At 41.3% G+C, this 14,057-nt stretch overlaps 1 protein-coding gene across 1 annotated transcript; it reads left to right on the forward strand.

Moving 5' to 3' along the window:
* The first annotated feature begins 10,628 nt into the window (after positions 1–10,628).
* Positions 10,629–12,813, forward strand: LOC143636523 (uncharacterized). Its single transcript, XM_077104098.1, has 4 exons — positions 10,629–11,137; positions 12,165–12,405; positions 12,498–12,615; positions 12,722–12,813. The coding sequence occupies exons 1-4, from the start codon at positions 10,629–10,631 to the stop codon at positions 12,811–12,813; spliced, it is 960 nt and encodes a 319-aa protein (XP_076960213.1).
* The last annotated feature ends 1,244 nt before the right edge of the window (positions 12,814–14,057 follow it).

The following is a 14,057-nucleotide window of genomic DNA, read 5'->3' on the forward strand; positions in this document are numbered from 1 at the left end:
ACCCAACACCTCCTGTAGTCCACAACTATGCCTTAACCAATCCCGCACTCCCTGCCCCGCCAACTAAGAAACCTTACACAGGAAATCAACCCTTTTGCCCAACCTGTAGATTTCACCACCCAACCCAAACCCCGTGTCGACTTTGTACCCGATGTGGCCGCGCTGGTCACCTTGCAGAAAACTGTAGAGTCCTTCCCGCCAATCCAATTGCGCCAACACCACCAGTCTACCCGCAGAACCCACAACCAACCTACCAAAACCCACGACCCAGATCGTGCTTTAACTGCGGTGATCCCAGTCATTTCCGGAACGCGTGCCCGAGACTACAAGTTCAGATTACACAAGCGAATCCGGTGAACCAGATTTCAAACCAAGTGACGCGTGGACGAGCTTTTAACATAACCGCGCACCAAGCGCAAGCGAATAATGACGTAGTTAATGGTACATTTTTGCTTAACGGATTTTATGCTTCTGTACTTTTTGATACTGGCGCCGATCGAAGTTTTATCTCTCGCGCCTTCGAGCAGAAGCTTGCGCGACCGCGCAACGATTTAAAAGAGAATTTTTCAGTTGAATTGGCTAATGGCGAAACTATTTTAATAAACTCAGTGATTAAAGATTGTACGCTTAACCTTAACGAAAACGATTTTCTAATCGACCTCATCCCTATGCCTCTTGGAAGCTTTGATGTTATCATTGGTATGGACTGGCTCTCGAAGAATCGCGCCGAAGTTATTTGCGCCAAGAAGTTGATTCGCATTCCTCGAGAAAATGGTGATCTTCATATCTACGGCGAAAAACCCTCCCGCGGTCTTAAGCTTATGTCTTGCGCCGAAGCCCAAAGACTCATGCGGAAGAAGTGTATTGCATTTCTAGCCCATGTGGTTAAACCTGCTGAAGAAAAGAAGCTTCGCGATATCCCCGTCGTGCGTGATTTCCCTGAAGTTTTTCCTGATGATCTTCCTGGTATCCCTCCCGCTCGTGAAGTCGAGTTTCGTGTTGATCTTGTCCCTGGTGCTTCCCCCGTAGCTAAATCTCCTTACCGTCTTGCACCCGCTGAGATGCAAGAATTGGCCAGCCAACTTCAAGAGTTGACTGCTAAAGGATTCATTCGCCCTAGCTCTTCGCCCTGGGGTGCTCCGGTGTTGTTCGTTAAAAAGAAAGATGGATCGTTCCGCATGTGTATTGATTACCGCGAGTTGAACAAACTCACCATTAAAAACCGGTATCCCTTACCGCGTATTGACGACCTCTTTGATCAACTCCAAGGTGCCTCCTGTTTCTCGAAGATCGATCTCCGCTCTGGCTATCACCAGTTGCGCATCCGCGATGAAGATGTTCCGAAGACTGCTTTTCGAACTCGTTATGGCCATTTTGAATTCTTGGTCATGTCCTTCGGTCTAACCAACGCACCCGCCGTTTTCATGGATCTAATGAATCGGGTGTGTAGGCCTTTCTTGGACCGTTTCGTGATTGTGTTTATCGATGATGTTCTGGTGTATTCTAAGACCAAGGCCGAGCATGAGCAACATCTCCGATTGGTATTGCAAAAGCTTCGAACCGAGCAACTCTATGCTAAGCTTTCCAAGTGTGAATTCTGGTCTGATGAAGTACAGTTTCTTGGTCATGTTGTCAACAAGATGGGTATTCATGTCGACCCATCCAAGATTGAAGCAATCAAGAACTGGATTACGCCATCCTCTCCTTCTGAGATCCGTTCCTTTCTGGGCTTAGCTGGTTATTACCGGCGTTTCATTTCGAACTTCTCAAAGATCGCTTTGCCTTTAACAGCTCTAACGCACAAAGGTAAACCGTATATTTGGGGCTCGAAGCAAGAAGAAGCCTTTCTAACGCTCAAGCGTTTGTTGTGTGAAGCTCCTGTTCTTGCGCTACCTGAGGGTAATGATGATTTTGTCGTGTACTGCGATGCCTCCAACCAAGGTCTCGGTTGTGTTCTTATGCAACGAGGCAAGGTTATCGCTTACGCATCAAGGCAACTTAAGGTTCATGAAAAGAATTATACAACTCACGATCTCGAACTTGGTGCAGTTGTTTTTGCCTTGAAAATCTGGAGACACTACCTTTATGGCACTAAGTGTATCCTCTACACTGACCATAAAAGCCTTCAGCATATCTTTGATCAGAAGGAACTTAACATGAGGCAACGCCGATGGAACGAACTCATCAGCGATTACGATTGTGAGATCCGGTATCATCCTGGTAAGGCTAATGTGGTAGCCGATGCGCTCAGCCGAAAACCCTGCCAACTTAACTGTATCTTGCCGCGCACCCAGCTTCACTTTGCGCCGATTCAAAGCAACCTTGAATCGCGTATTCGTGACGCGCAGCGCGCATCCATCAGTAATGGTAACCTTCGCGCCGAATTAGCGTGTGGCGCGGAAGCACTCTTTGTCCCTAATCTGAGTGAAATTCTCTGCTATCTCAATCGCATCTGGATTCCCTTTGATGAGAATCTTCGCGCTGATATCTGAGTGAAGCGCACAAATCTCGATATTCTATTCATCCCGGCGCTGATAAGATGTACAAGGATTTGCGCATTACTTATTGGTGGCCCGGTATGAAAAAGGATATTGCTGTGTTCGTAGCTAAATGTCTGACTTGTTCTAAAGTGAAAGCTGAACACCAACGCCCATCTGGTTTGCTCGAACAACCAGAAATTCCTACGTGGAAATGGGAATGTGTAGCGATGGACTTCATTACCAAGTTACCTTTGACAGCAAGCAAACATGATAGCATTTGGGTAATAGTGGATCGTTTGACTAAGTCTGCTCACTTCCTGCCCATTCGTGAAAACTACCGTGTTGAGCATCTCGCGCAGCTTTATGTCAAGGAAATTGTCTGCCGCCATGGTACTCCTTTGAGCATCATATCCGATCGCGATGGCCGTTTTATATCTCGCTTTTGGAAATCTCTCCAATCTGCGCTAGGAACTCGCTTGGACATGAGTACGGCATATCATCCTCAGACTGACGGTCAGTCTGAGCGAACTATTCAAACTCTTGAGGATATGCTCCGATCTTGTGTTCTTGATTTTGGAGGTAATTGGGATTCGCACCTACCTTTGATCGAGTTCTCTTATAATAACAGCTATCATTCCAGTATTGGTATGGCCCCATTTGAAGCACTTTACGGTCGTAAGTGCCGCTCCCCGATTTGTTGGAGCGAGGTGGGAGAAGCTCAAATCACAGGACCCGAACTTGTTCAAGAGACAACCGATAAAATCGCCAAGATCCGTGATCATCTGCTGACTGCCAGAAGCCGACAGAAGAGTTACGCAGATCGTAGACGGAAGCCTCTCGAATTTCAAGTTGGTGATCTTGTTCTCCTCAAAGTGTCGCCCTGGAAGGGTGTTGTCCGCTTTGGGAAGAAGGGAAGCTTGCTCCTCGTTATGTTGGTCCATTCAAGATTCTCGCGCGTGTGGGAAAAGTTGCCTACAGACTTGACCTGCCGCCCGCGCTCAGTAATGTGCATCCAACGTTCCATGTATCCAATCTCAAGAAGTGTTTAGCCGACGAGAACCTTCACATTCCACTTGATGAAGTTCAAGTTGATGAATCTATGCATTTCGTTGAGAAGCCTGTTGAGATTATGGATCGCGAGGTTAAGCAAACCAAGCGCAGTCGTATCCCTATCGTGAAAGTTCGCTGGGAATCCAAGCGCGGAGCCGAGTTTACATGGGAAAGGGAAGATCAAATGAAGATCAAGTACCCGCACCTGTTCTCTGCGCAACCTACTTCGAGATAAATTTCGGGACGAAATTTCTTAAAGTAGGGGAGACTGTGACATCTGCCCTGATCCGACCCGACCCAGGTACCCGTTTCTCTGATCCGATCTCTTTCTTTTATGATTTAATATTTATTTATACTTATATTTTACTTTTAATAATAATAATATATTTTCCTTCCCGCCTCTTCCTCTCTTTCTTTCCGCCGTCCCGTCCCTCTCCTTCTCTCTTTCCGCCTTCTTTTCCCTCTTGTCGCCGTCCCGCCCTTACGCCTTGTTTCCCTCTTTTTCTTCTAAATCTTTGCTTGTCCTTTGTTCCTTCCCGCCTAAGGTTGTCTGCGCAGCTCTACGCGCCAGACCCCTTACAAGGAATCCTGCGTGAAGACCACCTGTTTCAGCGATACGCGAGATGAACTCTTCTCGCTGCACGCTAAGAATTGTAATTCCTCTCGCAGCGCGCTAAGAACGGTAGTTCTTCCCGCGACGCGCTAAGGGTTTGTAATTCTTCTCGCAGCGCGCTAAGAACGGGAGTTCTTCCCGCGACGCGCTAAGGATTTGTAGTTCTTCTCGCAGCGCGCTAAGAATCGTAGTTCATCCCTCGACGCGCGAAGAATTATAGTTCTTCCCGCGGCGCGCTAGGAATTTTAGTTCCTCCCGCGGCGCGCTAAGAAATGTGACTCTTTCCGCGGCGCGCTTAGAAATGGTAGTTCTTTCCGCGACGCGTTAAGGTTAGTTCTGTCTGCCTTCGCGCTCGCGCTCTCTTGACCTTCTGTGTCTGCCTTCGCGCCTTAGCCTTCTCGCGCTGAATCCTTCGAGTTTTCTTCTGTTTAAATCTAGCCGTTTGCTTTTGTGTTGTCTTATCTTTTGAGCTGTTGACCTAATCTGCTTTATGTCTGAAAAGTTACTTTCGGCGCAGCATGCGCACCAACCCCATTGGTTGACAGATAAAGTGACTGACATAATCTTTTGAGATCTGCTTTTGCCATGCTTGACCTGTACCTTTATCTACCCGCCCATGCTTTTTTACTGTTCCCTGACAGCTTTATCTTGCCTCTGCAGCTGCCATATCTTTCCATATCTTTTGCTTTTGGAATCTTTTGCTTTTTAAGATTCTTTCCCCTTTTCTAGGGATTATGTCTCCTAGGGTTTTCCTATAAATAATAGTATTATTTTCCTAACACTACACACACAAAACACTTAATCTCTCCTGTCCTCCTCCTTGCTCTCTCTGCCGTCTTCCTCTCTGCCTCCGTCTTCCTCCCTGTTCTGCCCTGTTTTCCGGTAATATATATTATATATAATAACTTACTTATTAATTATGCTAACTTATAATCAAGACTTAAAACCAATCATTAAAACAATAATCTTATTTATAGGTTAACTTGTGCTTGTTTAAAGTTGGTTCTTGCTTCATCTTACACCGCATCGTTTATCATGTGAGTAATCTCGTACCTAATCCCTTTTTGCTTTTAATGTTTTGGGATGTTCATGTGTTCATACAAACTTAGAGTCTTAAACTTGTTTATGAACTTTAGTCGCGCAGTATCCCATGTGTTGAGGACGTAGACTTGGCTGTTTATTTGTATGTGTGGATCATTAACCGTCTTGTCGGTCTATTCCGCAGTTTTCATGGTACCATTAGATGAACACGGGAGAACTATCGTTTATGATTTTCTCTTTTGTTTACACATGCACAGTTAGTCTTGTTTGTGAGCTCAATTGTGAGCACTGGCAGTCTTATGAATCTTAGAGTTGGTCCCGATCAGATTACACCCTTGTTGAAAACCAGACATACACATGTTGCGCGCAGATTTTATTGTTATCTATGCATTGTATTAAACTTGATTTCTCACCAACACGCAAGTGTTTGACGTTTATTTTAACACATGTTCAGGTTTGCAGTAGCTGTTTTGGAGCTTGTGGACACCTAGGAAGTTTTTTTTTATTTTGGACCTAGATTAAAATGTATCAAGACAAGTTATTGCTGTTTTATTATTATGATTTATAATATATTGATTTATGATGATTTATGTTATCTTATGTCTACTTTGCGCGTGCGCGAATGAACGTATTTATTAAATATTGACACCCAATAGTGTCACGAGTAATGAAACAATATGTGGCGCCCCGATGTATAATCCGCCTTTGGTCGGGGTGTTACATGGACGGCGGCAAAACCCGCATAAACACAAAAAACGGCAAACCTTCACACATGTCAGTTATAGGTAAAGTTTGGTCATCCCACTAAATGAAAGTGCCGGTCCTATCCGCACAATCATGATAGAGGAAACTAAACATTAACCTATTGACAACCGCGCGTCGAAAGGTTTAACTTATTCAAAACACTGATATGCCGGTATTCACCGCATAAATAAGTGTGAAAAGAAGTCGTTGCGTGTGGAAGGCGGCAAAACCCGCATAAACACAAAACGGCAAAAATTTCTAAGAGATGAGGAAAACCTTCACGCAGGTCAGATGTAGGTAAAGTTTAGCCATCCTACTAAGTAAAAGTGACGGTTTTACCCGCACAATCACGAAAGAGGAAGAAAAACTTTAACCTATTATCCGCCACGTTGAAAGGTTAACTTATCCAAAATACTCAAGAAATTGCTAAGTTAAACCAAAATATGCGTGAAACAAAACATATAAGGTTTACAACGCAAGGCATTAACAAATGATTTATATTCCATCAACATTCAAGTATTACAAGAATATAAATCTATACAAAAAAAAAAATCTATCCTAAAGGTGGGAAGGGATCTCAAGGTTCAAGCTTCAGGACCACTCCCTCCAAACCCACTCGTACCCGCACCATCAGTTGGCTGTGGCGGTTCAAGGAAAGTCTTGAGGATAGTTAGCCCATTGTCAGCGGCAGCAACTTCGTTCACCTTCTCCACCACTGGATGCGGGAAGGCAGCATACTGGTTCACTGCTTGGTCATAAGCAGCTTCGGCATCTACATCGTACAGAGGGAAGTTGGAAGGCGGAATGCCTTGTTCAACAAACCCTAGACCAAGCAGGAAGCCAGCCTTTTCCCCATCCTCATGAGAAGCGTTGAGGGCTGCGCTCATAGCATCGTCATATGATGTGTCCGTGAAGACCCGATGCACAACCTACAAAACAAAAATACCAACTATCAAAACCTTTTCTAAGTATAAAGAAAAGCGTAAAGACGTTATGAAGCTAAGCTTACCTGCGACAACGCTTCTCGTAGAAGCCATTCCTTGGTAACCAGAGCCTCCTGGAGGGCAGCTTGAGCTTGGTTACGGGCGCGTTCGGCTTCACTTTTGTTAAGGTTGGCAAGCAACACTTCCTTAGCAGCAGCCTCTTCAACGCCCTTTAGCTTACGCTCAGTATGGTCAAGCATACCCCTCTGGTCCAAGATCTCTTGAAGCTTCTTGGCGTCTTCCATGGCCAAGGCGTCATGAGCCTGCTGGAGCCTCTATAGTTTGGCTTTGAGCTCCTCATACTGGAGGACCTTTTGTACTGTACCTGCCAAGGTATAGTACAAAAGATCTGACCAAAGCAGTGACAGCTCGCTGACAACAGTACGACGAGCAGCACACTCTACTACTTTATGTCACTATCAGCCGCTGCCTACTCACCAACCCCTGTCGGGGCACGTCCATAGCTTGCAGTTGGTGGAAAAGGAACACTACACAGCCGGCCTGGTCACTATCAGCCGCTGCTTACCCACCAACCATCAGCATGACACGTGCGTAGCCCACAGTTGGTAGAACAGGAATACTATTCAGCCGGCTGTACCTGCTTGGAAACCTACCTTCGGCTATAAATACTCCAACACCTTGGAACGGTATCATTATCTTATATCTCCATATATTGTCTGATATCTGCTCTAGACATTTCTCTTAATATACACTTATATTCAAGAGCAATCTAGTCTGATTCTCACGCCGGAGGGTGGTCACAAGGAGGTACCCCCCCCTTCTCAGTGACGAGCTCACGGTGTCTGTTTTGCAGGTCATCGGAAGAATAACCATCTTGCCGGATACAACCCTCGTGGGAAACATCTACTTAACCCCCAGATTATCCGTAATCTGCCCGGGGTCGATTAGTGTCTCTTCACATTGATTGAGACAGTGTTTGAAGGGAACCCTTCTCCTTCATTGTCTAGGAAGAGATTCTAAAAGCTAAACCATTAATGTGTTTGGCTCTACATTGTATTTTAAAGTTAATGTGTTTATGTTGTATGTCTTCAAGTTGTTATTTAATAACAACACAAAGATTCATAATTTGATTTGTCTTAAAATTGGTTTTGCTTGATCACATTAAAATCCCAATTAATTTGGCCAAGTGATGGATTCCAAATCATTTCTAAAGAAAAATCTATTTTATAGAAGTGAAATTGAGTTAGTAACACTATAAAAAGTCCATATAAAACCAACTCACTTTCGCTAAAACGTGTAATGTATTCTTTCAATTTGTATCCAAAAATATATGTGGGCTTATAAATGTTTATTTATGATTTGAATTAGGGTTTATGCTGATTAATAGACCTGATGGAACTATGAGAGATATGGATTTGTGGAAGCCCGTGGGCTTAAGCTTGTGGTTTACATCTAAATATCTGATCGTCGACTCCATCATTCAAAAAAGAAGGGTTCTATCGCTCAATATCAAGGGGTCTATCTACATGATCTTCTAATTATATTCTCTCTCACCGTCTTGCTCGTATCAAGTTTGTTCTCTCCTGGTCAGTCTTGGATTTGAGTATTTAGGGTTCTATCACATTGATGTTCCAATTGTTTGTATGAGTGTATTCGAGATACTTTCTTTCATCAATTCGTTATTGTTTCCTCTGTTGAGATTCGGATCATACGCTAGGTTTTGAGTCTGTATTTTGTGTTCTTGAGAGTTTTGTTATTAGATCGTTGAGATGATGATCTAGATTATTAGTTTGTATTTGGTTCGGATTATATATGTTTTTGGCTTCATATCAAAAATATTTGATAAAATTATAGTTTTCTGACAAAAGAACATAACAAAAATGGAAAGTCATAATCGTTTCAGTTAAACAATTACGTACAACCTTCAATTCTTTTATCATATTAAAGACAAAATTTATATAGAAGAACAAAAGGTGAGGATTCGGGAAGAGAACACACAATTGAAAAATATCTTTTTAGATGGAATTTAATTAAGATGACATCTTAAAGCATAAAAAAGAAAGCTACTTGGTAAGTTGGTAGCCGGCTCTAATACTTTAGGTGGCTTTAGAGTGTTTATGCATCACATTTTTTATTATAAGGTAACCCAAAAACTTGAGCAAATAAAAATTAAGTTAAAAGTTAATTCTACAAAAGTTCAATCTTAAATTATGACACTTGTAGTTACTTTAAAGTTTAAATCCATTTTCCTCTCTCTTTAATAGCAGAACTTAGGGTGCCAGGGGTTGGGCTTGCTGCCATGGGTTTCTTGGGTTCGCGAAGAATATCGTCTGTCAGTCTCAAAAATCTACCATAAAGGTAATGTCTTAGGGTAGCATTGAAAATGTGGCCGTCGGAGGTTGACTAGCCGTTGAATGACTAGTTTGAATTTCTTTTTCTTTATAAATAATCATACACTTAATAATTTTATACCCGCTCTACCACAACTATTTTTATACTATTTTCTTCATACACTTTTATAAATAAACTTGAACTTTCTTCCCGTGTATATTCCACCCGATAATTACGATGAAGAATCATTCAACGATAGTAGTCTCCCGTTTCTCTAAGATCTTGCCCGATAAGCTGAAGTAGAAGACACCGTTACATCTAAAAAATATATGTGCTACGTGGTCATGAAAAAATTCATCTAAGTTCTAACTAAGAATCATATGATATGTACCACCTCACATAGCCCATGCCAACATCGACACTCTCACAAAGAAGATATGAAGCCAACATGCCCATAACTCAACACCACCATCTCCACTTCCACTAGCTCTCTGTTTCCGTCACGTCACTTCCATCGCTGTAACTACCTCCCCGTCATCGATCACTGGTCACTATCACAAATTTGACTAAAGAATATGTCTTAACTTTTTCTAAAACGACTAATTTTAATTCGATTCAATTTTGATCAAAACAAGTTTAACCCTAACCGTATCCAAATTAATACTTTTTTTAAAAAAGAACCCCTTAAAGCTATGTGCAATGTGCTAGAAAATTGGGGGGGGGGATTTTCGAAACATGGTGCCACGTCAGCAGAGGAACGATTTTATTTTAGGGGTGTTTAGCCCTCCTTTTTATTACTTATTATTATTATTTCCAACAAACACACATACACACATGCAATATAGATTTGTCGCCCCCTTTATCGCCCATTTGTAGTCTTGGAAATGGGGCGGTGTTGTAGCCCAACATCGTCCAAAAAACCATAACTTGTCACTCGACCCATGACTGAGCACAACCTTGTTTATTTGTTTTGTTAATTTAACTAGGTATGAGATCGGTTCCGTACCGGTACCAAAACTCCTGGTCCCGAAAATCACAAATTATTGGTGCCAGTATCGGTATCGAAATTTTAGATTCAGTACTAGTATTTAAGGTAAAATTCGAGAAATACCGGTAGCATCCTTTACCATACTAATACCGAAACTCAAAACTTTGATACCAATTAGATAACGAGAATACCAAATTGATATTGATTTCGCCAAGAAGTCCGTTCATCCCTCGTTTTAATTTTTAACCATGCATGGAATATTCCTTGAAAAACCAAACCGCATTACACACCTACCCACAATCAGTCACTACAACCCCGCCACGTGTCCTTTCCCTCCCGCGTCCTCGATCTATCCGTTAACCCTAACCTCTCTCTCTCATTCTTCCTTTGAATCAAATCAAATTACATATTCAATTAACATCACATCACATCACATCATGGGCAAACTTATATGCGCCGATTCCACCGCCTCATCGCCAGTCATCCCATGGAAAGACCCCCCCTCACCCATCCCCTGGGATGACGTCACCGGCCTAGAAGACCAACAGAAGCGTAACCTCCAACGCCTCCACACCAAAGGCGTCCTCTGGAAGCACCCACCCAATAAAACCCCAAATCAAGATGTTGTTTTCCGGCTGAGCCACGGCGGAGATGTCGAGGCCGACGGGAACTGCCTATTCACGGCCTCGCAACGGGCCATGAATCTCAACATCAATGCCACGGATCTACGGCGGAGAACGGTGACGAGGTTTTTACAAGATCTTGGTGGTGGATCTGAGACTGACAGAGATAATATTGACGCCGCGATAAAGCATATGTATGCGCCAGATCTGAGATCTGGGTGGGGTATACATGTTGTTCAGGAGATTAAATTGCTTGCCAAGAGGTCAGATCGTCAGAGTCTTGATGCAGCTATCGATGAACTCGTTAGTCTCGGCATGCAAAGGTATAATAAAAACTATCAATTTGACTTTGTTTTAAGCTTTCAGATCTGGGTTTTCTTTTCTTTGCTAATGCTAAATTGATAGTTTTTAGATCTGGGTTTTGATTTTGATTGATTGTTCATTCTTGAAAAATATATATTTGATTGATTTCTGTAGAAACTGTGAGGAAGAGATGTTAGATGCATATTGAAATTCATCTTCTGTTTAGGGTAACCCAGAAAGATGTTAATGCGGTTAATATGAAATAATTTAGGGGCGTCAATCGTGTCGGGTTAGTGGATTGGTGGTGCGTGTTGACTGGTTGAAATGAGCAAAAGCCGAGCCCGACCCATATTATATATATATATATATAAACAAAATTAATATAATTTTATTTTGAGTCACTAGAACTGATACAAAAGCTAAGTATATTTGATTGATGATTTATGTATAATGATGAGTTTGTTGAGGCGGAAACTGTGGTGATTTTAAATATATTAAAATTCATCTTCTGTGTTGAGTAACCCACAAAGATGTTATTCGGTTAATATGCAATATCATCAAGATGCCAGTAGTAGGCGCTTTGCTGCGGGGTAAGCATAAACCGGATCAGACCCACGAGACCCGAACCGGATCAAACCCACGGTCCTAAGAATACCATTAAACGGTCCAGGTCGGGTCTGACCCGTTTGCGCACCCCTAGTGGAAATTATATACAAATATGTAATATTTTTGTAAAGCAATGTGAAAAGTCGTTTTCTTTTTATTGTCAATCTTTCAAAGGGGTAATCTTTTTTTAATGGAGTCATATTACTTGCTTTTGTGTATTTTAACAACTTTTAGTATGTTTTAATAATTTGTAGTAGTTTAATACAATCATGTATTCTACAAAGCTGGTCAACATACTTTTATATACCTAATGGATCTGTTGATTTAGAATCATAACTTAGCACGTATTAATCAAATACGAATAGTCTTGCAATCAGAGAATTGCGATTAGCTGTGAAACCTGTATGAAATGTATAATAATTTTTCGGGCGATGATTGCAGAGAATTGGCTGCAGAGTCTATTTATAAAGAGAGGTGTATTGCAGTGGACAATGGTCAAAACTGGGCCAAGTACATGTCCATATCTGGGTCTCCAGATGACGAGTATAACATCATTACTTTGCAATATACAGAGGAAGGTTTATTGACTGTAGACGAGAACCGAGAAGGCCATGCTGCAGCTTTTGGCGATGATATAGCAATCGAATGCATTGCTACTGAGTTCAAAAGAGAAATTTATGTGGTACGCATTTATTTTCAACCTTTTGTTTACTACATGCAACCTGCCAGCCTATTATTATAATATGTTGTTACTTATTTTGATTGGATTTACAGTTGCAAGCACATGGATCGGATGCAATGGTTGATGAAGATAACTGCGTGTTTTTCCTTCCGCATCGTCCAAGAAGTGAAATTTGTGGACCGCCTTTCTTTCTGTTCATGAAAGGAACAGGTATACTATCTATCTATTATTAATAATCTATCTTAGAAAAAAAAACAAAAAAATATAGGTTTGTTTTAAGGTTAATCTTATAGAATTGATGATGATGCTGTTGCAGGGTGGTGCGGAGCAGGGGCTGATCACTATGAGCCCTTGATAGCTCATTCATCTTCTGTGGTATCGCATGAGAAAGTTGCAATGGTGCTTTGAACGAACGCTCGCTCGCTCGTATGCAGCAGTTTTGGGGTTAGTGTTTAGGCATGATTCTTTTTGATTGAAAGTTTTGTTTTTGATTAGAGAGTTGATGAAAATTGAATGAATTTTTTTAAGTGTAGTATTGGGCGGCTGTTTTTGTTGTTGTTCAGGGGTATAGAATTAATTGTTAGTTTTTTTTGTATTGGTTTGGGTTTTGGGTGTTATTGTTTCTTGTCTTGTAACAGACTGAGAATGCTATGCTAGCCATATTTTACTGTTTTATGGCTTGTCACTAGTCTTTTTTGTTTTTCAATATCAAATACTAAAATTTCTAATACCATAATAAGCAGTTTAATGACATATTATAAATGTTAGTACATATTATGACTATATAAGTAAGAAAAACAAATGATCATATGATTCATATCTATACAATTTATTGGTTCATATGTGTCAAATATACGTATGGGTGTCACCTAAACACTATACAATTAGGTGGAAGTTACTAGAGTTGTGCTATACATTTAGTTGGGGTTATTAAAGACAACTGTTCTACGCTGTAGTACCGAGACTAAATATCGTGCCCTGCTCCACTGGTTGCTAAGATTTGTTGTATTAGCCATTAGTAAGGTGCTTTGTCAATTACGTTTACATGCTACTAGTCCATCGGCACTTTAATGTGACAACATTAGCGATGCATACAAAATACCGACTTAGGTTTCTTACGAGATATGTTATTTGTCACAGTCTTAGAGTCCTGCTTAGATAATTAACATCATCACCAAAGGTTTATAATTCAATACTTCGCTCCTAGTTACATTTGCTCTGGTAACTGGTGGAGACATGTTATATATAGTATTTATGTACTTATCCTGTTAAAGACAACTGTTCTACGCTGTAGTACCGAGGCTAATGATATAATTGATAATATAAAATGAAAGTTGTATACATGTATCGAACACAAAACAAAACATGAAAATACTTTACGTTTTTTGCGAATTCATAATTTTGATAAAATATTAAACGGGATTTTGAAAAAGAAAACGTAATAAACACCGGAAATCGGGTCCAACCACTCGGTCTAGTTCACCAATCTGACCGATAATCAAAGCAGTTCCATACCCTATTCTTGATCAGACCCAACTGATCCGATAGTGAAAAAAATGCGGGTAATAGCAAGGGCGCAACTTTATTGGTGCTTGGGTGTCTTCTTTTAGTAGTGTAAATCTTCACGATTTTGTTCGAAAAATTTTACAGGT

This window comes from Bidens hawaiensis, unplaced genomic scaffold (genome assembly GCF_021521415.1).
Source record: "Bidens hawaiensis isolate Kalapana, Puna unplaced genomic scaffold, B.hawaiensis_p1.1 tig00007984_1, whole genome shotgun sequence".
In the NCBI taxonomy this organism is placed as follows: Eukaryota; Viridiplantae; Streptophyta; class Magnoliopsida; order Asterales; family Asteraceae; genus Bidens; species Bidens hawaiensis.

Coding starts and splice junctions, on each gene's coding strand:
- LOC143636523 (XM_077104098.1), top strand. CDS start 10,629: ATGGGCAAACTTATATGCGCCGATTCCACCGCCTCATCGCCAGTCATC. Junction 12,406..12,497: donor TCAAAAGAGAAATTTATGTG/GTACGCATTTAT, acceptor TTGGATTTACAG/TTGCAAGCACATGGATCGGA. Junction 12,616..12,721: donor TCTGTTCATGAAAGGAACAG/GTATACTATCTA, acceptor ATGCTGTTGCAG/GGTGGTGCGGAGCAGGGGCT.